This window comes from Felis catus, chromosome A3 (assembly GCF_018350175.1).
Source record: "Felis catus isolate Fca126 chromosome A3, F.catus_Fca126_mat1.0, whole genome shotgun sequence".
In the NCBI taxonomy this organism is placed as follows: Eukaryota; Metazoa; Chordata; class Mammalia; order Carnivora; family Felidae; genus Felis; species Felis catus.
Window position 1 is genome coordinate 126,765,392 of NC_058370.1, and position 22,167 is coordinate 126,787,558.

General features: G+C 37.9%; 2 protein-coding genes across 7 annotated transcripts in view; one reads left to right on the top strand and one right to left on the bottom strand.

The window, feature by feature from the left end:
- Positions 1-10,366, bottom strand: part of GEN1 (GEN1 Holliday junction 5' flap endonuclease) — a 32,612-nt gene extending 22,246 nt beyond the window's left edge. Inside the window, exons 1-3 of one of the 5 annotated variants that reach the window (XM_023252084.2) lie at positions 9,863-10,366; positions 1,938-2,140; positions 1,069-1,255 (exon numbers count right to left, since the gene is read on the bottom strand). In XM_023252084.2, the coding sequence (XP_023107852.1) occupies positions 1,069-1,255; positions 1,938-2,098 (348 nt within the window). In that variant the 5' untranslated portion in view covers positions 2,099-2,140; positions 9,863-10,366. Of the gene's footprint in view, positions 1-1,068; positions 1,256-1,937; positions 2,141-3,829; positions 4,663-9,862 lie in introns of those variants that run through there. The other 4 variants (XM_045054912.1, XM_045054911.1, XM_023252083.2 and 1 more) reach the window with 4 other exon arrangements.
- A 57-nt stretch (positions 10,367-10,423) lies between these two features.
- Positions 10,424-22,167, top strand: part of SMC6 (structural maintenance of chromosomes 6) — a 78,435-nt gene continuing 66,691 nt past the window's right edge. The window contains exons 1-3 of one of the 2 annotated variants that reach the window (XM_023252082.2): positions 10,424-10,618; positions 18,743-18,885; positions 20,789-20,906. In XM_023252082.2, coding sequence (XP_023107850.1) covers positions 18,748-18,885; positions 20,789-20,906 — 256 coding nt within the window. In that variant the 5' untranslated portion in view covers positions 10,424-10,618; positions 18,743-18,747. The remainder of the gene's footprint in view (positions 10,619-18,742; positions 18,886-20,788; positions 20,907-22,167) is intronic. The other variant, XM_003984487.6, reaches the window with a different exon arrangement.

Here is a 22,167-nt window from a genome sequence, read left to right on the forward strand (position 1 = left end):
AAAAAATCTTCATAAGTTCACATGTAATAGAGAACCGAAAAGCAAACCATATATGAAATGATGAGGGATGATTTCAGAGCTTTTTATACTATTTCATACATGTTGCACAACCATTACAAGTGATGGATTTGGAAAGAATGTGGCAACAGGCATATAAGGGTATGATAAGTTAAAAGTCCAAGATAGAGGCACCTGGGTGGCTCAGTCGGTTAAGCAGCTGACTTTGGCTCAGGTCATGACCTCATAGTTGGTGGGATTGAGCCCTGTGTCGGGCTCTGTGCTGATGGCTCAGAGCCTGGAGCCTGCTTCGGATTCTGTGTCTCCCTCTCTCTCTCTCTGCCCCTCCCCCGCTAATGCTCTGTCTCTTTCAAAAATAAACATAAAAAAAAAAGTCCAAGATAAAAATCACTTGTGCACTATTAAAGGCAAGTTTAAAAAAATATATACATTTGAAGAGAGGCAAAATAATAGTTGCTTTTTATTTTTTTCATTATATATTTCATTATAGATGATCTCTCCATTTCTTAACTTCTATAAAAATACATATTTTGTAATATATGTGTATTAAAATATAACAATAAGTACTTTTAAAAATTAGAAAGTCCTAAATATATATTCTATATATGAACTATCATTAATCCTGAATGAGTGAAGTATGAATTATTTAGATCTCTATTCTGGGAATTCTTTAAGTGCTAAAGATGTCACAACAGGTATCATGTATTAACTCCCTACTATGCAGTGGTTGCTTTAAATATCAGATATTTTTAATTTTTCTAATTTTCACCCTATCCCTGCAAAGTGCTACTTTCCTCATTGCACAGGATAGGCAATGAGGCAGATATAATTTAAAAATCTTGCTCAACATCTCAGAATTTCTATATGCCAGAGCCAGGGCTTGAACTTGGTCAGTTTCACTACAGAATATCAACTTGTCTCTATACACACTGGCCTTCTATTTACAGTAAGTTTAGTGAGTATTAAAGATAATTATATAACAACCTTTATCAGAGTAAAATGTACTCACCACTTCATATCACAATTATTGAATCCTATCTAAATGCTCACCTCTTTTAAGACTGATTTAAAATGTGATCTCCCTGTTTTCTGAGACCATGTTTTTCCAGAAGGCCCATACCGAGTCTGATTCCTCCTGCTTATGACATCAGCTTTCAGCTTTGGGGGTTCCCCTTCCATAACGAACACCAGTTTTACATCCATTAGCGTTAAATATGAGATACGAAAAAATAAGTTCCTTAAATATAAAAATTAATAATATATTAATCTTCATACATTGATAGTGAAAGTCTACACAGCAGTAATGACATAATGGCAAGAACATCAGACTATTATCAAAAAGGTTACATACATGCAATAGCATTTTATTTATTAACATTTTGCTTTAAGTGAACTGAGAAAACACTAAATGTTTTTAAGCAAGAGAGATTTATGATTGTTCTAAGTGCTACATGGAAAACAGTTTGGAGAAGGAGGAGGCCAGGAACTGAGGGAGGAAAACTCATGAGGAGGTCATTTCAGAACAGATGAGAGGGTGGTGGCAGTGAGGTGGTGCCTCTGGACATTGACCAAAGTTTATGAACACATGGTATATTCTGGAAGTAGAGCTGGCAAGACTTTCTGATAGATTGGATGTGAGGAGGGGTCAAACAGAGAGAATGGCTCCCAATTTTCTGGCTTCTAGTCGCCAAAGCATCCTAGTGGCTATGTTAAGCAGGCAGCTAGGTCTTTGAATCTGGAGCTCAGAGTAAGAAGTACAAATTTGTGAGTCATCAATTTAGAGATGCCAGAGGCAGACATGTTAATATATTTTAAAATCTCAAAACGTAAAGCAACAACAATAAACAAAGTGGAAACAAAACCAAGATGTCATCTGCTGATACAATCATACATTTATATCCTAAGAACTTTTACTCTACCTGAGGTGGGGCTTCAGGACTGTTCCAATCATTTTTTTGACTGTCTGTGCTTCACATACCCAGAGACTCAGATCAACTGCAATGGTTTTCCCACCAAGATTATGCAAGTGGATGTGTTGTTTAACAGGCTCCAAAATTTGCCACAAGTCATTCACTCCCATTCTGGTGATTATCTGCTGTTATTTGAAACACACTTCAAAAGACTGTTAAAAGACACAGAAGCTCAGAATAGAAATTCAAATAATATATGTTAGTTTAGGATAATTCATAAATAGAGAATTAATTAATTAATTAATTAATTAATTAATTAATTTATTTCAGACGTCAGCCTTTCCTTTGTTTTTTCTTTTATTATGAAATGTGTTGTCAAATTGGTTTCCATACAACACCCAGTGCTCATCCCAACAGGTGCCCTCCTCAATGCACATCACCTACTTCACCTCCTTCCCACCCCGCATCAACCCTCAGTTTATTCTCAGTTTTTAAGAGTCTCTTATGGTTTGGCTCCCTCCTTCTCTAACTGCCCCCTACCCCAACCCCAAGTCAGCTTTTCCAAATGAACCAAGAACATCTGAAACATTAACAATGGTGGTAACTGACCTACTAGCTACAAAAATACGGATGTAACTAACGGAGTAAAAGCTATTTGCAAATTGTACCATGCTAAATCTATCCTTAAAAATCCACTCATTAACAAATACGGGTTTCTCTGTAGTACTGAAAAATAAAGTTATTTTAAAATTTAATGTAACCCAAATGTAAATGGTCTTGTCCCTCCTCATTCTTTCTTCTTCTCTATGTTCTCTTTAGCAGTGGTGGAGAATATTTTTCACATGGTTACATTAATATTAAATGAAACTTAGAAAATAAAAGGAAAAAACCCCAAAATGGTAAAATTGGCTTTGTTCCAGCTGTTAACAAGGGATAACACAAGCAGCCATGGGCACTGGGGATGCTGTAAATCATATCTGTCTACTTGAGAATTCACTCCTTGATTTACATATCCAAAGCAAGAGTAGGACTAGTCCCCTACCATAATCAGGAAAAATAAGAAAACAAAAGCAAGAAAGCAGGCATGTTAAAGTAAACTAAAGAAAAAAAAAATCCCAAGGGGTCATTGCAGGAAAAGTCAATGGACGATTGTTGGGGGGGGGGGGGTGTGGACAGAAAATGGAGAGTTGGAAGGATATGTGATATCTTTTTAAAAAGAGCTTTGGCTTTTCAAATTGCAATGCCACACATACTCATTGTAGAAAAATAAAATAAAGTCTTCTAAAAGAACAAAGAATTTTAAATCACCTATAGTGCCACTATTCAAAGTAAACTAATGTTAAACTCTTCTATGTACAAGACATTTTAAAGACAAAAGTGGCTTGAACTCTGGTATTCTAGCTTTGGTATTTTCTACAGTTGTTTTTCTTTACTAAACACCTGTATCTCTTTTTCTCTTACTTTGCTATTATTTGATAAGAGTATTATGTAGTATTTGCAATGAAAATTCAGTTTGACTCTACAAACATAATCCAGATTACCATCCTCTGAAAATGACCTTAATTCATTCCAGAAACACAAAGTAGGATATAAAAAATATTACAAAAGGCTATCACCATGCAAAATGCAAAACCAATGCAAAGCCATTCTAAATTAAAAAAAAAAAAGCAAATTTTCTCAAATTGTACATGGCTGCAAAAATAAATAAATAAAGGCTGGAAGTATTGTTACTTTCTCTGCACTTCTCTGAATCTTAATTTTATAATGTGGCCAGTGCCACAGGTATTATTTTGTGCATTTATTTTTTATGAAGAACTGCACCAATATTTACTGATATGTCACCTTACAAAGAATATACAGATTTAAATGCAAAGGATAAAGCATTAGGTAGTGAATGGTACCTCAGTGTTAATATCGTCTACTTCAAGTAAGAAGTCTCACTGGTTGAATGTGGCATTGTGGCATCAATTCAGAGATAGTTTTATCTCTTTGTTAATGTGAAAAGTTGTAGCTAATTCTGGAAAGAGTGGGGACATATATATTTTCTAATTCATTATTATGAAAGGAAACAAGGCTTCTAAGTCTTAAACATCAGAATGCATAAAATTCAGAAGTAGCAAGTTTGAGAGGGAAGTTCTTTTGACAGTTGCTTTTCTTTTGTGATTCAAGTTGTACACTGGAATGAATTGCTAACTGAAGGAAATTATGAGATTTTTCTCTCGGGCGCAACATTATAACTGATCATATTTCATTTAAATGTACCCCTGGTTCTAGCCTTCAAAATTTTAAATGCAGGTCTTCTGATTAGCAAAAGCTCTCCCAGGAATTTAGGATATCTTTTAGCTGTGTGCAGATTTATATAAAAAGATATCGACCGTAGCACTGTTTATAACAGTGAAACAATGAGCAGAACCAAATGTCCATCAATAGAGGAGTATCTTTAATAAATTATGGTAGGTTGAAATAGAACAGATGATGCAGCAAAAAAATGGGATAGATCTACATGTACAATCTCCAAGTTTTAAAGTGAAAACAGGTACAACATAGATTATATTTCAGGGATGACTATAGTTCAGGAATGGGGACAAGAATTACTCTTCAAAGTATACTCTCCTTTGTGCTAATTTTTAAAATAATCATATGTATGTATTACTTCTCAAATTAAAAAAAGTTTTAAAAAATGTAGTCCTATCTGGAGCACCTGGGTGGCTCAGTCAGTTAAGCATCTGACTCTTGGTTTTGGCTCAGGTCATGATCCCATAGTTTGTGAGTTTGAGCTCCATGTCAGTCTCTGTGTTGACAGTGTGCAGCCTGCTTGGGAGTTTTCTCCCCCTCTCTCTCTGACACTCCCCAGCTTGCTCTCTCTCTCTCAAAAAATAAACCTAATTTTTTTTTTTTTTTAATGTGGTCCTATCTGTAAAAGGTTGGGGAAATAAAACAAGAAATCTTTAGATGGTTTGCATCTTGCCTAAAAATTACGAGACCAAATATGGCTAGAGTTCATGGGTCAAGTCAAAAAGCAAAGTTCTGCAAACATATAATACCTGATATCAAATCTGACATCAGTATGGCTTTTTTAGGGATGAGAGACGCACATTTTCCGGTTTCTGTCATACCATCTAGGAGCTAGTCGTGAAAACTTAGGCAAGGTGCATCCTTTCCTCTGGCCTTTCCAGTTTGCAAGTTCCTTCCTTTTTGTCTTACCTCTAAAGCTTCATTACATGATTTTACTAATATTACATAATATTATTCACTACATAATATTACTAGTATATATGTAATGAACAAAGATTGCCATCTTGTGCAGTGTTGTTTACGGTGGCACACATAAGCATACACTTATGTAAAGGACTGCCATGCATATTGTATTCCTTCCGAAGGCTGTAGAAAGAAAAGAGACATTGATGAGGCAGCCTCTTGATTACACACTGTTGTCCTCTAAATATTTCAAGCACATTAGGAACATTTTGCAAAGACTTTAATGGAATATTATTCACTAGGGCAGCCATGCCTAGAAAAAAGTAAGCTTGGAATTAATTCTACTAAAACATTAAAATTCCACAGATTGGATCCCTTAAGCAACATAGAGAGGGCTTTTAACTAAGCCCATAAATAGTATTTTTAGTATAATTATTATGCTTAAAACTTAATTCTTCATGCTATTTTATTTTCTTTTGTCAGAATAAACCTGGTTCAAAGGATGACCATCACAGTTATGTCACAAAACAACCATTACTGGTAGTTGAACAGATACCTGTAACATCTACCTAGAACATGCTTTAGTTATTCCTTTATTAAAATGGGAGTGAAGACTACAAAATATAACTACAGCTATTTAAACACAACTGTTAAGAACAATGTAGGCAAAAAGAAAAAGAGTAGCAGAATTATCTGTTGGTTCCAGAAAAGCAAAATCTGACTATCTCTGAGCTAAAGTGTTCTCTTCTCCAATTTTCCTGAGTTATGTGGTATGTTCCAGAAAAATGTCTCTTCCGTTGCCAATCTTTTTGGTCACTGTATTTTAAAATCCATCTCAAAGCTTTTAAAACCACTTTGATCCCTTAACCTACAGTCCCTGTGTATCTATTGAAATGGATTAGAAAAAGGTGAATCTCTCTTGTGCTCCCCAAGCACACTCCTATAAAGTAGTAATGCTCTCAGTTTCTTTCATAAGCATGGAAGAATTGCTGCTATTGTGAAATATGCCTTTTTGACCATTTTCTCTGAATGACAGGAATCAAGGGGACATTTTTATAGGAGCTAGACATGCCTCAACAAATCTTTTTTCTCTGAGTAACTTTACATTAATGAACTTCTATTAGACCTTCTTGAATTACTGCAAGGCTCTACACAGCCTTGACTACTTTTAACTAATAATAATAATAATAATAATAATAATAATAATGAATTAGAACTATGCCAAGCAACATGTTAAAAGGATTGGGAGTGGGCATGGGATATGGAAAGTGAGCAAAAGGAATTATAGGAAGAATATTTTTAGAATCAGTTAGAGGCAGACTACACCAGAAAGGACATTACTGCTGAGTGTCCTTTGAAGAGTCTATAATGAACTCTTCTAATAATATATAATGAACTCTCCCTAATAATATTTTTCCCACTTCATCAGACATCTCCACTGAGCTCTTAACTAGAACATCTAATTGCCTACTTTACCTTCACATGGATGCATAACATGCATCCAACTCTTGATTTCATCTCTCCCCAGAACTGTTTTACTTATCTCTCCACAATGTCCAGTTGCTTAGGCCAAAAACCTAGCCATCCTTTTTGATTCTCCTCTTTACTTGGTTCCTCAACACCCATTTCATCAGCAAGTCCTCTACCTCCAAAATATATCCTAAATCCCTATTTCTAATGATAGTCCCCACCCATGCCCTGCGTTTTCCTGTATACAACTGTAACAGTCACCCAACTGGCCTCCCTGCTTCTACTGTTTACAACCCTCCACTTCTATGAAAACGATTGTTTTCATAGAAGCCAGAGTGATCCTGTTTGAAAATCTAAAGCATATGCTTTAAAATCATCGTCCTGTTTGTACGTTAATTTACTTATGTTGATATCTTATAGCCAGTTATACAATGCAAAAAATATTAATGTAGAATTACATTAAGTGTTCTACATGCAGTACATTATTTTAAAATACTATTTTTAGGATTATTTTCATTAGACCTATGATCTAAATTGGTTAAGTTTAAAATGCATGTTTTTTGAAAATCACTCATAAAAGCAGAATATATAAAAAGAACATCCCAATAGTTCTGAAAGGGTAAAATTATGTGAAATGTGTATTTTATGAAAAACAACACCACAACATGTTTTAAGAATGTAGTTAATACAAAATGTCTATTCTAATCATCTATTGTTTTCCACTTCTTTGCACCAATGCTTCCTCTGAACACTAAGTTGCAATGGGAAGATTGTAAACATATGTAAAGTTTCAAAAGGGACAGAATGCAACAATTTTTAAGATATTCAAGTGCAACTACACTCAAAGATAGAACAGATGGTTTTTGAATGAGGTCATGATCAACCTGATGAGGTTACTCTAAAATAGCTCAGCATTAAGTAAAATTTAAATACCACATATATCAAACTCACCCAAAACTACATATAATTTTCCCTTATTTTTTAATAGGGTACAATTAAAAAAATTTGTGGTGTGGGATTTGGTGTCTACTCCCATATTTTATAATGTGATAATCTTACTGACATCAATCTGATCATGCAGTCAATATAAATTATATATAAAGTCTCTTTAACATATTAACAATTGCTAAGAATTAAAGTGACACAAGAATACTTACATGAATCAAAAACATCAGAATAACCCTAGCAAATAACTTTATAATGTATTAGTGGCTTCAATTTACTTAATTTACTGAAAGAGCCTTAGACTTGGGATTGGAAACCTAGGATTTTGGTCTTGGATACTGAAGCTGTATGACCTTGGAAGACATTTAACCAACCCATCTACAAAATGAGAGGTAGGAAACCAGATGAACTATAAAACTCTAATATCCTTTGAATCTCATGACCAATTTTGGGTAAGTTGGTACTAAAATAAAATCACTCGATATTCGTTAGTATTGCTTGACAGAAAGAACATGAATTTCTAATTTAAAGAAAGGGCTCAAGAATCCACTTCAGGTTAAAACAAAACAAATCCTTTGATGTAACCATATGGTGCCCATAAATCAATTTATGCTCCTAAAACTTCCTTAAGAGCTAATAAGCTTTTATTGGTTAATTATAAAACTGAATGAGGTGACAAAAGCACAGAACCTTGCTAATTTCACTAATGAATCAAATTTTAAAGAACATAAACAGAGGTCAGTGGTTAGATTTATGCAAAAATACACATTTTGTTAGGCCAACAGTTTTCCAATTTTATTTAAGTTTTAAGCAAAAACATTAGGGAAAAAACTTTGTAGCAATAAAGCAAAAAATACTTTAAGTTTCCCAATTCCCATTTCAAGACTGTTTTCATATAAAGATAGGCAAATAGTTTAAGTTTATTTAAGTACAAGACTGAATTGTATGGGTTTACTACATAATTTCACTAATTGATGCTAGTTTAATTTTCTTCAGTTTTATTTTCATATGAATTTAGCTTAAACTCTGAAGGATAATATACCCGGCTTAACTTATAGTTACCAATAAATCTTTGTTAAATGTCCACTATGTACCAGGAACTCTAGATGCTAGAGATACAATAATGAAAGATAAAGCCCTGCATCTAAAGACCCCAGGAGGGCAACTGAGAGTAGAGATGAAAAGAGAATTACAACAATGTGTCAAGTACAGGCAGAGGTATTATGAGTGAGCTATAGGAGTATATAAAGCATCCTACGTAATACTGGGCATCAAGTGACATCTGAGCAAAAACCTCCCAACTGTTTCCTATTGTTTACCAACAAGGACCTCTTGGACCAGACTGTAGGGTTTTAGCGTAGTCTGACCAGGTCCTACTTTTCATGCAAGGGCCACACTGGGAATATGATATACGTTTTTTTTTTTTAATTTTTTTTTTTAACGTTTATTTATTTTTGGGACAGAGAGAGACAGAGCATGAACGGGGGAGGGGCAGAGAGAGAGGGAGACACAGAATCGGAAACAGGATCCAGGCTCTGAGCCATCAGCCCAGAGCCTGACGCGGGGCTCGAACTCACGGACCTCGAGATCGTGACCTGGCTGAAGTCGGACGCTTAACCGACTGCGCCACCCAGGCGCCCCAGATTTGATTACCTTTAGAGGCAAAAGGTGACTTCGATGGAAGGAATTTCATTACTGGGGCTGAGAAATTTATCATCTATCTATTTGGGGGTGAAGTGGGGTAGCGGTAAATGCCACTTTTTCCTATCTACAACGGGAGGCTGTGGAGTCAATAAAGTAGATTATTTAACTAGATCAACCCAACTCTTGAAGAGCTGTGTAAAGGCAGAAGATAAGAGGTAGGTTTAATGACGGGCTGAAAACCTCCCTGAAAGTTACATCCTTGAAAGTTAATTAGTTCCGATATTTATTGGGTGGGTTTACAATAATAGGCCAGTGCGGGGGGGAGGGGGGGGCTGTAAACAACCACAATGCCTTCAGGTAATTGCTATTATGTATTTTCAGAGCACAATGTTACCAAGGAAAAAGGAACACTCCAGTGTGACTTTGCCCACTTCGGCCTAGAACCGGGCGTGGGCGTTTGCTCCAGTGTGCGGGAAGGAAGGACATCCAGGGGCCATCCGCCTCTGCGGAGCCGCCAGCGGCCAGGCACGCAAGGCCAGAGCATGGTCAGGCGGCTCTCCCACCGTACTCCCAGCCGAGCCTCTGACCAGGGTTCGCAGGAGCGCCCCTAACCCAGCTTCTCAAAGGAGCCAGAGGAAGGCGGGCGGGGCCGCGTCTCCACGGTCCGCGGGACTTACCCGGACAACCTTTTCTCCTTGGTTTTGGAAGACGCCCCTCCGTCATTTACTAGTTTGGCCTGAATCCTAACTACTGCTGCCTCCAAGTTTCCAAACTTTCTCTTCTAAAATAAAAAAAATTAAAAACTTAAGTGGAAAAAAAAAAGAAAAGGAAAAGTTCTCTACCTTTTTCGCTAAGCAAAGACTAACGTCTGGGACTCAGCACCCCAACCCGGGAAGCCGCCACAATCACTTCTAATTCGGCGCCCTCTCTCAGTGGCCCCGCCTCTTCCGGGAAGTAACCGTCCCCTTTCCGCGACCAGTCTCTCTCTAGGCTTTTCTGGCTTTTAGCCGGTCGGCTCTACGCATGCTTGGAACTGTTGCCGGGGTACTCCGAGTTCTCTTCCCTTTCACTTAGGCAAATCACCCGGCCCCCCAAGTCTCGCCGTAGCCGAGCCCTGCGAGCCTACCAGCTTCCCCGCCCGCCGAGGAGCACTTCCGGCCCCTCCTCTTAGAGGCTAGTGGCGCGAAAACCCTGAAACGCGCACGCGCGGGCAGAGCCCTGGCGGGAGGGGGGGCGGGGCGCAGGCGCGTAGTGTCCCGCGGTGGGCGCCAGGGCAGCTAGGCTCCTGCCTTCTCCCACCGCGGGCGCGCGGTTCCCGGCGGGCCAACGGTGGCCAGCCGAGGCCGAGACGACCCAGGGTGTCCTTAGCGTCCCGCTGCACCGCGACAGCCGCGCTGATCGTGTTCCTTGGGGGAGACTTCGACTTGTTCGAGGTAAGGTGAGGGCGCGCGCTGTCGCTCTCCCTTGCTCCGGATCCATCCCCTGTCGTTACTCCCTTAGCCGGCGCCCCACAGCCCACCTAGCGGCGGCTCGGTCAGCGGAGCTGCTGCGGTGTTCCAGGGTATCCCCGCGGGCCCGAGCGGACCAGCCGGCCGGCGCCGATTTTCGGGCTGTCTCTGCGGGCGACACAGGTCCCCTGAACCGCGGGAAACTTGCCCGTTGCAGCTGAGCCCCACCTCGGGCGGCTCCGCCGGCGGGGCTGAGAAATCCTGGCCCTGGCTGTTGGACCCGGCGCCCGGCCCCAAGCTGCTTTCAGGTTTAGAAGACTTGCTCGAGGGGATGGAGTCAGGAGGGAGGGTGGGCTCGGACATCCGGCTTTTGGAGCGAATCTGATACCCTCACCGGCAGCAACTTCGTCTGTTTACGAGATGTATGCAAATAGCACTTAAATTGGATTTGTTGTTAAATCCCAGCTTCGTGACAACGCAGGCTGTATTATCTAGAAAAAGTAAAATGTAACGTTTGGAGGTTTTATGATGGCATTTCTTTTCCCTCTTGTGGAAATAAACTGGAGAAGAATCGCGACTGGGAATTGCGGGAATACTAGAGTCAAGGATAGAGAAAGGGCTGTAGGACCAATACGACTTGAGATAAAACTGATAATTCTTGGAAAAATCAACTATTTTGTTTTTAAACCCTGAAGGCAGAATTTATGTGAGCGCTTATTACTTGGTGTATATTTTATGTATATTTCATTAACAGCGAGTGTTTTAAAGGCAAGGTATTCCGGAATGTATATTCTAAGGGGGGGGGGGGGAAGCGCCCAAACTCCCTAACTTTTAGATGGCTGCTATATAGTCTTTTAAAGTAGTCAATAGCAAGAAAATTAAAAAAAAAAAAAAAATTCAGTATCCTGTACAGTGGACTGCAGGTAGTTCCACGGGCGTGTGGGTGGGAGGGAACATAATAGAACTTCTACTTAGATTTACTTTATCTCGTTCTAGTACTGTGTGAAATACACAGAGTGACAATTTTATGTCAAAATGTGTACTCCAAATTTCTTTTCCTGAATGGGTGGGCGTACAGAAAGTTTGGAGATCACTAGAATATTGCTTTAAAAAACATGTTTTTGTATGAGAGAACCAGTGTTGAGTGACCCAGAGTTTATTGGTATCACCTCTTTAAGTTTTATTTCTTATTCTGTAATTGGAGGAAAATAGCTCTAGTACCCAATGGGCCAGATTCTTCAATATGTGTGTTAAATATGTAATGAATATAAAGCATTTAGTATTGAGCCTGGCAGAAAAGTAACTACAAATGGTACATTAAAGTTGTTAAAGTGAGAATCTGTTTTTATTCCCCAAAGGTTTATTTTACTGAGTGTCTAGATGTAGAATTTTATGTAAAACCTGCCTAAATCTTGACTTACCGTTTTTAGACCTAAGTTAGGTCTAACTAACCAAAGCTATACTTGACTTACTTTGAGGAACCAATAAACAAGTAACTCAAAATTTTACCATAATAGTATGCATTATATTTAAGGCATAATTACCTGTTACACTTCTGTATACACATACACTCGTAAGTCCAGGTAACTGAGGGTCAAGTATAGTCACTTATATTAATGTTAGCGTTTTGATTCACTAGTACATGAGATACATCTTTTCTCATTCAACATACTTTCCCTAGTGACCAAATTCAAAATAATTTCTGTAGCTTTCTTAGCAACACTTCCAATTCCACCCCTACTGCAGAGTATATTTTACTGTCTATTGGCTTCACCATCTCAGTATCCTAGGATGGCTTCAAACTCAGTGTTTCCAAACAAAATAAATGTATTGTTTACTTCTTTTCTTTCCAGATCTGCTCTGTCTACTTATAATGGCATTTAGCCTTGTGTGAAGATTGTTTCCAAAAATGAAACACGAGATGAAATTTTATAAAGCCCAATTTTTAATTGGCTCAAATAGCAACATTAGAAGGACACATCACAACAGAATCCTTTTTGTAGTTTTTATACATTAACAAAAAATAGATAAGATGGGTAGATTAATATCCAATTTCACTACCTATAAACAAACTCAGTTGTTCATGCCTGGAGGAACCTGGGCATTGAAGAGGTTTGACTTTGGGTTTTGACAAACTTGGGTTTAGATCTGAGATCTGATAATTTATAGCTAGACAGACCTGGGCAAAATGTCTTATGGAGCCTCAATATCCCCTTTTGTAAAATAAGGACAGTACTTAAAAAATGTTGGGGATTAAAGGAGATATTCAACAAATGTTACTTCTACTTCCCCACTTTACTCATACTTTTAAATCTCTTGATTTCTTCTGTTCCTTCATTACTGATATTGCCACTACTTTTGTTCAGTGCCCCTCATCCTTTCGAGGCTGTCTCTTTTGCCTCTAATATCCCTCTCTCATCTTCCTTTTATACTGAGGCCACAGGGATGTCTTAAAAACATATATCTGAGTGTTCACATTTTATTATCTGAAATGCTGTGCTTAGTATTTCCCAGTTTTGCTGATCTGAGTTATTTGATAGGTGGACGTATGAATTTTTTCACTTAAATATTTATCATGTCTTATGATTTTATGATATATCCCAAGCAGTGTGTTTAATGAGTTTATTACATTTAAAATGAGAGTGTTTAATGCAGAATTGAGGATGTTGGTGGCGGTGAGAGGGGCAGAGTTGGTGATGAGGTAAACACAGTCCACTGCAGATTCAGATATAGCAGCAATTTGCCTTTATTTTTTAAATTATTTTTTAACTTTATTTTTGCGAGAGAGTGTGTGCAAGTGAGTGGGACAGGGGCAGAGAGAGAGAACAGGTGAGAGAGATTCCAAGCAGGCACTGTGCTGTCAATGCAGAGCTGGGTGTGTGGCTCAATCTCACAAATCTTGAGATCACTGACCTGAGCGGAAATCAAGAGTCTGATGCTTAACAGACTGAGCCACCCTGGCACCTCTGCTGTTATTTTTAACCTCTATTTCCTATTGATAATTTCAGTTCTGTTATGTCTGTACTCACTGCTGTTAGTCCCTACTTGGATATTAATGAGAAGTATGAATTATTATATGGATCACAATAAAATCTAAAATTTAGGAATTTAAAATCCTGTTGAAGTGTATTTGATCCATTAGATTTCCAGTTCACTTATTTTCTATAATGAACTCTTGCTTATTGATTTTTCTTCTTGAACTTATTTTTTATTGATAGTTGCATATTTGTTACTATTCTACTCTGATTTGCTTCCTGTGAGGGAGAGAGATGTTCCTTAATTCTGACTTTTTTTGATTGTAAATAAACACATAATGAGCTTTTATGGATGTATTAAAAGTCCCCGAGGAGATGTTTTCCATTTTGTGTGTATATCAGAATATTAGAAGTATTTTTCTTTGCATCTGTTTTTATGTCTCTTTAGCCTTTTGGAAACAGTTTTATTGTATTAACTTGTATCTAATGCTCAGGACATTCATATGTGTTTTTAAAAATTCATTATCATTAAATTACAAAGTGATTCCTATTTTAAAAGGTAGAATCCTTTGGTGTCTGATGCATGTTACCATGGCAACCTAATAGCAAACTGCAAATCCTAGACCAAGTGCAGCAAATAAAACACATCGTCATCATGTTGCACACCATCTTCTGTGTAGTACAGAATCTCACATTCATTGTAAGAAGCTTATCACATTTACCTATGTCATCTCCCTCCCCCAGTTTTACTTAAAAAACTGCCATTTTTTTTAATGGTAAAATACTAAAAATCAGTCAGCTGATGTCTGAGCGCCTGCTTACTGCAGGATCATTATTGGGCATTAATAAAAACAGTATGTAAAGGGACATTTAATGTGGGGAAAACCAAACAGTAATGCTTCATTTTTGCTCTTCTACAATAAATAAATTATTGCTCAGTAATTAAGGAGATAGAGGACGGGTGGGAGAAAAGGAGATATTTTCGGGAAAATAATGGCATGGTGGTATTCCAGGAAATGTAAGTTAGCAACAAGCTGAAACTAACAGACGTTGACTCTTGTTAAATAGTTTGAGAAATATGTTGGATTTTCAAGTTTTGACTTGTGTAAGAGATTCAACATTAACATTCAATTATTTATAAAAGAGATGTTGACTCTTATGTAATTGTGACTAATGCTAATATTATCTCAGGGATTTGTTTAGGTTAAATGTCCTTCAGATTATCTAATACACCTTTTAGATGGTATTTGTTTTATCATGATTAAATTCTTCATTGCCTTCAGGATAAGATAAAGGCCAAGTTTTTAAATGTTATTTATAACGGTTCTTCTTTAGAATCTCCTAAGATCGTGTTAGAAATGAAGATTCTGATTCATTTGATTTAGGAAGGGGGCTGAGATTCTGGATATCTAATACATTTCCAGGAGATGTAAATGCTACTTGCTGGTCCTTGGACCACACATTGAATATCAAGTCTATAAGTTATTTGATGGTTGGCTTCTTCTCTGCTGCTCTAACTTAATTGCTTGCTAGCTACGCCTTATAATTTATGGCATTGTGTCATGGATTACTTACAGTATCGTCTGCACTAAGCAGTTTGCAGACTGTGGCCCAGGGACCCTTGAGACTCTTTCAAAGGGTCAACAAAGTCAAACAATTTTCATAATAATAGTCAGATATTATTTGCCTTTTTCACTCTCATTCACTTATGAGTGAATGGAGTTTTCCAGAGGCTATGAGACATGTGGTGATGTCATTGCTTTGAGGACTGACAGAATGTGTACGTGTGTGTTCTTTGGCTTAACAGTTTCTCAGTTTTAATTTACAGTATGATAGATATTGATAGGGGTAAACAAAAAGCTCTTTGAGATCCTTAGTACTTTTGAAGAGATTGACCACAACCTTTGAGAACTTCTGCCCTGTGGTATTAAGCTGTAGACACTAAGACTCAGAGGTGTAGAACTGTACCAGAGCTCTTTTCTTAGCCACAGTGACTGCTGGTATGAGTGGGAATTTTGGCTCTCCACGTGGTTTTCGTACACTTTTGGGGGGTGGTCTCTTTACCTCTCTGGGTGGTAGTAAAAGGTCTCATGAGACACCATCCAACCGGGAGTGGGAGTAAGTAACAACCTATTACTGCCTGATCAAGGTGGACACCTAGGCTCTCTAGGCGGGCTCCATGGACACCCATTATCATGACTCCCTATTTGGCCTACATAACGTTCTCTGACACTGGCCCAAATGGGATATGGAGATGCCTTCTTATGGCATTATAAGGTCCAGGCTACCCACTTGACCTTTGCTGAAGTGTGTGTCATTGGGGGAGTAGAAGGAGGCGCCACAGTTTTTTTTCGTGGTTTTGGCTGGAATAGAGCAATTATTGTCTAAAAGCTTTCTGTCTTGTCAGGCTGCCTGGTCCTTTGGCTAGAGAGAGGAAGCTTTTATTAGGTCTTTTTTCCCCATGCACCTGTTGGTATTTCCCCAGTTGCTGTCTTCTCCAAGTCTGGGATATTTAAAGCAAAACAAAAACTCTGGCAACTACCTTGATGTCATTCCTTGGGTCCTGAGGTTCCTAGCCAATCTACTTCCTTCTCATTCAGAGTTGTCTTATGTTTGTTTTATATATGATTTCCAAAGTTTTTAGTTTTACTAAGCAGGAGAAACAGGGAAAAGTGTATCTATTCCATTTTCCTGGAAGTGGAAGTCTCTGATTTCTTTTTTAACTTGCATTTTGGGAGAAAGAATGAGAGATTGAACTCTAGACTCACACTGAATATCTCTTACATTTGGTTGTATAAGAAATATGAATAAACTTGGGGCGCCTGGGTGGCGCAGTCGGTTAAGCGTCCGACTTCAGCCAGGTCACGATCTCGCGGTCCGTGAGTTCGAGCCCCGCGTCGGGCTCTGGGCTGGTGGCTCAGAGCCTGGAGCCTGTTTCCGATTCTGTGTCTCCCTCTCTCTCTGCCCCTCGCCCATTCATGCTCTGTCTCTCTCTGTCCCAAAAATAAATAAACGTTGAAAAAAATTTTTTTTTAAAAAAAGAAATATGAATAAACATTAAAATATTCCCATTAAAGAAAAACCTTGATTTGATAAAGACCTCATTTTTAGAGAAAATATTTCAAAATTTAATTAAATATAATTTGCATGAAAGGAGTCATGACTACTGATGAGGATTTTACAAAACATAAGGTAATCTTGTCTCGTAAATGTGAGGGTTCACATTATATCAATGTTTTGAAAATAAAGTTACAGAAAAATTGATTCAAGAGGTTATTGTAAACCTGTTAAAACCAGTATACAAGAAAGAAATGTAAATGATTTCATAAAGTTAACGTTCAAACTTTCTACTTACTAATAGCTCTACTTTCTAATAGCTTTCAGCCTACTTCTTTCTTAAGAAAAAAATTTTAATGTTTATTTTTGAGAGAGAGAGAGAGACAGAGTGCAAACAGGGGAGGGGCAGAGAGAGAGGGAGACACAGAATCTGAAGCAGGCTCCAGGCTCTGAGCTGTCGGCAGAGCCCTGATGCGAGCTGGGGGATGGGGCTCAATTTCATGAACTGCAAGATCATGACCTGAGCTGAAGTTGGACACTTAACCAACTGAGCCATCCAGGTGCCCCTAGCCTAGTTCTTTCTTACTTTCAAAAAAACATTTAATGTGTCATGCAGTTGAAGTGATTTCAGAGCATTAAAAGGATGGGAAAACCACTTAGTTCATTTAAGGAGGTATACATTATCAAAATAACACAGCCTAACAAAGATAGTTCCCCAAACCAGTTCCTCCATAATATGTATAGATATTTCATATTTCTGCCAGATCAGTTCTGTCAGTATAATTTTGGAAAGCAGTGGATTAAAAAATTAAACACATATATGGATATCTCTTTCTCCCTTACCCTCCTTTTGTCATTCACATTCTTTCTCTAGAGGCCCCATTCTGGTTCCTACACATCTACTTCATACTCTCTTTGGAACACCACTCCACTAGCCCCCCACCCTTCTGACACACACACACACGCACACACACACACACACACAGACTACTTTGTTACCCTGTGTGCATATATCATCACATATGGCTATCATCTGTAGTGAGGACTGACTGGAATCCTTCAGTCCGAAATCAAGAGAGAGAAAACCTCATTTACTCTCTTGCTGCCCAGGTACCTGGTGCAAACCTGGTTGCTATGGTATAGAGTCCTTGGTGGACTTAGGTAGAGCCTAGAACCATTCTTCATATTCTTTCCTTGTATCTTAGACATTTTTGATTACCTATGTTATGGATTTTCTCTCCATTTATTTAGCAAATAGTTATTAGGTGCGTATCATTATAAGTCTTAAGTGTAGAGAGAACAATGAAAGTAACAACCAAATGACTCATAACATTTAATTTTAATCACAGACCGTCAGCTTTGACTTGAGGTGCAGTATTTATATGTTCAAAAAGTCTTGTCTAATTTTAAATACATTAATTTTCTAGGCATAAATTTTATAGTACATTGGAAAAAATAGCATGGCTTGTTTCTTTAGGGAACAATTAAGGGAAACTACTGATACTAGGCAACATGGCGTCAAGATATTCTTCTTTGGGAAATTAATTTAAAATTAATGCTTTTATCTAAAAATTGGATGATTGCTTTGGAAAACTTTCAGAAGACATGGCATCTCTATTAATAGATCTAGGAAACTAGAAAACAGAGTCTCACAAATAAGAGTTTTTACCTTTTGTGAGTTTCAGTAGTCAAAACATTTAGGGAGGCCCATATCCATAAAATCTTGGCTGTGAGTAACTCTGAAGTAAAATCAACTAGTGTGGCATGTGCACATGATTTTAAAAAGCCACAACTTAAACTTTTTGTCTTACACTTCTGCAGGTTAGAAGTCTGCTGCAGCGCCGAGCGCTAAAATCAAGGTGGCGGTAGGGCTGTTCCTTTCTGGAAACTCAAGGGGTGAATCTGTTTGGTTGCCTTTCCAGCCTCAAGTGGCCACTTGTGTTTTTTGTCCCATGGCCCGCTTCCTCTGCACAGATGATATGTTTTTTTTTTTTTTTAACTAAAAACGAATGGACGTAGTACTTAAAACTTAAGCTTTGTCTTATTTTACTTCATTGTTACTCTAATACATGTTCAGACCTGATGGCCAAAAGAAAGGAAGAAAATTTCTTCTCTCCTGAAAATGCCAAAAGACCAAGACAAGAAGAGTTGGATGACTTTGACAAAGATGGTGATGAAGATGAATGTACGGTTTCTTTCACAAATGGTACCTCTACTTTGGTAAGTGCAAAATTTTTGGATTGGCCTGATTCTCATGTTTGGCTTATATGTCATATTCTTGATAATTCAATGTCAGGAAAAGCTGTATAGTTTTTAAAAAACTAAGGTAAAATAATGTAACTAATTCTGAAGTTTATGTGAATTATTAGAAACATTTAGGAAAACCCTTAAAGAGCTTGTTCTTTGGAAAGATCAATAAATTTGGCAGACCTCTAGTAAGACTGACAAAGGGAAAAAAAAAGAAGGCATTACCAATAACAGGAATGAAGCAGTAGGTATGACCACTGACCCTGCAGGCTTCAAAATGACAATGACATGACAGATGTTCAACATCATTTATTATTGAGGAAATGCAAATTAAGAAGACCACAATGAAATGTTACAACATACCCATCAGACTGACTGAAATTAAAAACGACAACTTCAAATGCTGGCAAGGATACAGAGAAACTGGATCATTCATATATTGCTGGTGGGAATGTAAAATGATACTGCCACACTGAAAAATAGCTTGGCTTTTTTTTTTTTTTTTTTAATTTAACACACACCTGTCTACCACATAACCCAGCATTTGTCCCAGAGAAATGAAGATATACTTTCACACAAAATTCTATACATGAATGTTTATAGCAGCTTTATTTGTAATAGCCCAAACTGAAACAACCCAGATGTCACTCAGTGAGTGAATGGTTAAATACTGTGGTACATCCATACCATGAAATACTAGTTAGCAGTGACCTCCTGATGTAGGTGACAATAGACATTTCTTTTTTTTCAATTTTTATTTTTTTAATGTTTATTTATTTTTGAGAGACAGAGAGTGTGTGGGAGAGAGAGACAGAGCAGGAGCAGGGGAGGGATAGAGAAAGAGGGAGACACAGAATCCGAAGCAGGCTCCAGGCTCTGAGCTGTCCGCACAGAGCCTGATGCGGGGCTTGGATCCACGAACTGTGAGATATGACCTGAGCCAAAGTCAGACGCTTAACTGACTGAATCACCGAGGTACCCCATAGACATTTCTATAACATTTGTGAAATGACAGTGTTCTAGAAATGGAGAACAGATTAGTGGACTGGGGGTTCAGGTGGGAGTGGATTGGGTGGGATGTGGATCAGCTATAAAAGGTGACCTAAGGGATCCTTGTGGTGATGGAAATGTTCTGTATCTTGACTGTATCAGTGTCAGTATCCTGGTTGTGATTTTGTACCACAGTTTTTAAGATATTACCATGGGCAGAAACTGAATAAAGAATTCTTAGGATCTCTCTGTATTATTTCTTACAACTGTATCTACAATTAGATCAAAATAAAAGTTTATTTTAAAAAACCTTCAACCATAATTTCTGATATTCTACTTATAAAAGGATATAAATGTTTCTGGTTTTTAATAAGATGGCATCCAAAAGAAGACAGCCAGGGAGTTTTTAAAGACTTTATTTTTTTTAAGAGTTTTTAAATGTCCCTTGGGGGATAGCGTCTGGATGTATTTTTGATTGGCACAACTTAGGTAGATGTGTGCTTCTAGCATCTACTGGGCAGAGGCTAGGGATGTTGTTAAAATTCTCAAAATTGCAAAGCAGCCCCCCTCCAACAAAAAATTACCTGACTCAAAAGGTTAATATCGTCCATATTAAGAAACTATGTAATACAATTATTAGATCCTTTAAGGACTTGAGAATGAGTAGTTATTCATTGAAGGTTCCCATTTAATTTCATCTTACTCATTGAAGTTAAGATTATTCACTTATTATATAACTGTTTTCTTTAGTAACACTGCTGATCTTTCTCCAAATGCTTGGATGAGTATAATGAGTTTATTAGACAGATTAATAATTAATTGTTTTCTCCCTCTGTCTCTTGCTCTCTCTCTTTTTTTTTTTTTTTTTTTTTTTTTTGGTTAATAGACTGCAGCAGAAGTTGGAATAATTGAGAGTATTCAGCTAAGAAACTTCATGTGTCATTCGATGCTTGGACCCTTTAAGTTTGGTTCCAATGTCAACTTTGTTGTTGGCAACAATGGAAGTAAGTGCTTTTGCCCTCTTTACTTTGAGTAGTATTTTGAAGTTAGAATGCACTAACTTTTTAAAATAGGTGATTGTGCATGCTGATAAATCTAAGTTTGGGATCTATAAACTGTGGTCATGAATATTTTCAGTATTTGCTGCTATTCTGTACTTAAAGAAAATAATAAGTTAACTCTAGGTTCATTATTTATGTAGTAGGAATAAACATTTCCTACTTATTGTTTTGACTCCTTTTACCTTGGTGTTCATACCATAGAAGAGTGGACAAGCCTTCCACAAGAGAGGACTAGCCTCATTGTGATTAAGGCAGCCCTGTGTCTTACATCTATTAAATGTTATAATAGAGCACAAATATAGTGCCATGGGAATCCAGACAAGAAAGAAACTATTTCTCACTGTGGCCAATGAAAGCTTAAGGAGGAGGTGGTATTTATGGTGGCACTTGAATGAAAATTATAGATTCTTTAGGCCTCATTGGGGAATAGGAGGCTGAGATGTTCCAGGCAAAGATTGCTTATTAGCAGAGGTTTGGAGGGGCGGAAATAGATGTGCATGGATGATGGTGAACAGCCTCATATGGCTTTATCATATCCTACATTGTAGGGAGGGGCAGAAGCTGATGCTGGAGGGGCCTGTCGTAGGTGATACTGGTGAGGATCTTGAATACCACGATAAAGATTTTGGTGTTTTATTCAGAAGTCAGTGGAGAACCAATTACAGTTTGTCAGTAAGGGATGACATGGTCAAGATTTGTGAAACAAAGTGGCCACATTGTGGAGAATGGATTAGAAGGGGAGAGGCATGGAGGTTAGAAAGACCAGTTATGCAGCTTTTGTGATGGACCAGCCAGGCATGAGCTGTCGACAGCTTGACTGACCAGTACATGGAGAGGAAGCTTGCCAGAGTCTATGGCTGGTGACGGTGCTAGAACAGGATAGTAGGTGAATGCAGCTCCATATTCTGCTTAGTTGTTCTTTGTTTCCCCTGCTGTATATTCAGTCCAGAGGAAAGTGTTTTCAGAAGGAGAGAATGGACAGAGGGATTAGTGCTACTGGGAGGTCCCACAGGACAAGAAGTAAGGAAAAACTTGTGGGTTCTGCAATTAGGTCTTTTCTTCTTTTTTAACTTTTGAAATAGTTATTTTATTAATAAAACTTAGAGAAGAAGAAATAATGCAAATAGTGGAGGCAGTGAATTTGGAAACGAAGGAGAGATTTAGAACAGAGACTTGAAAGGCATTCGAGGAACTAAATCAGGTT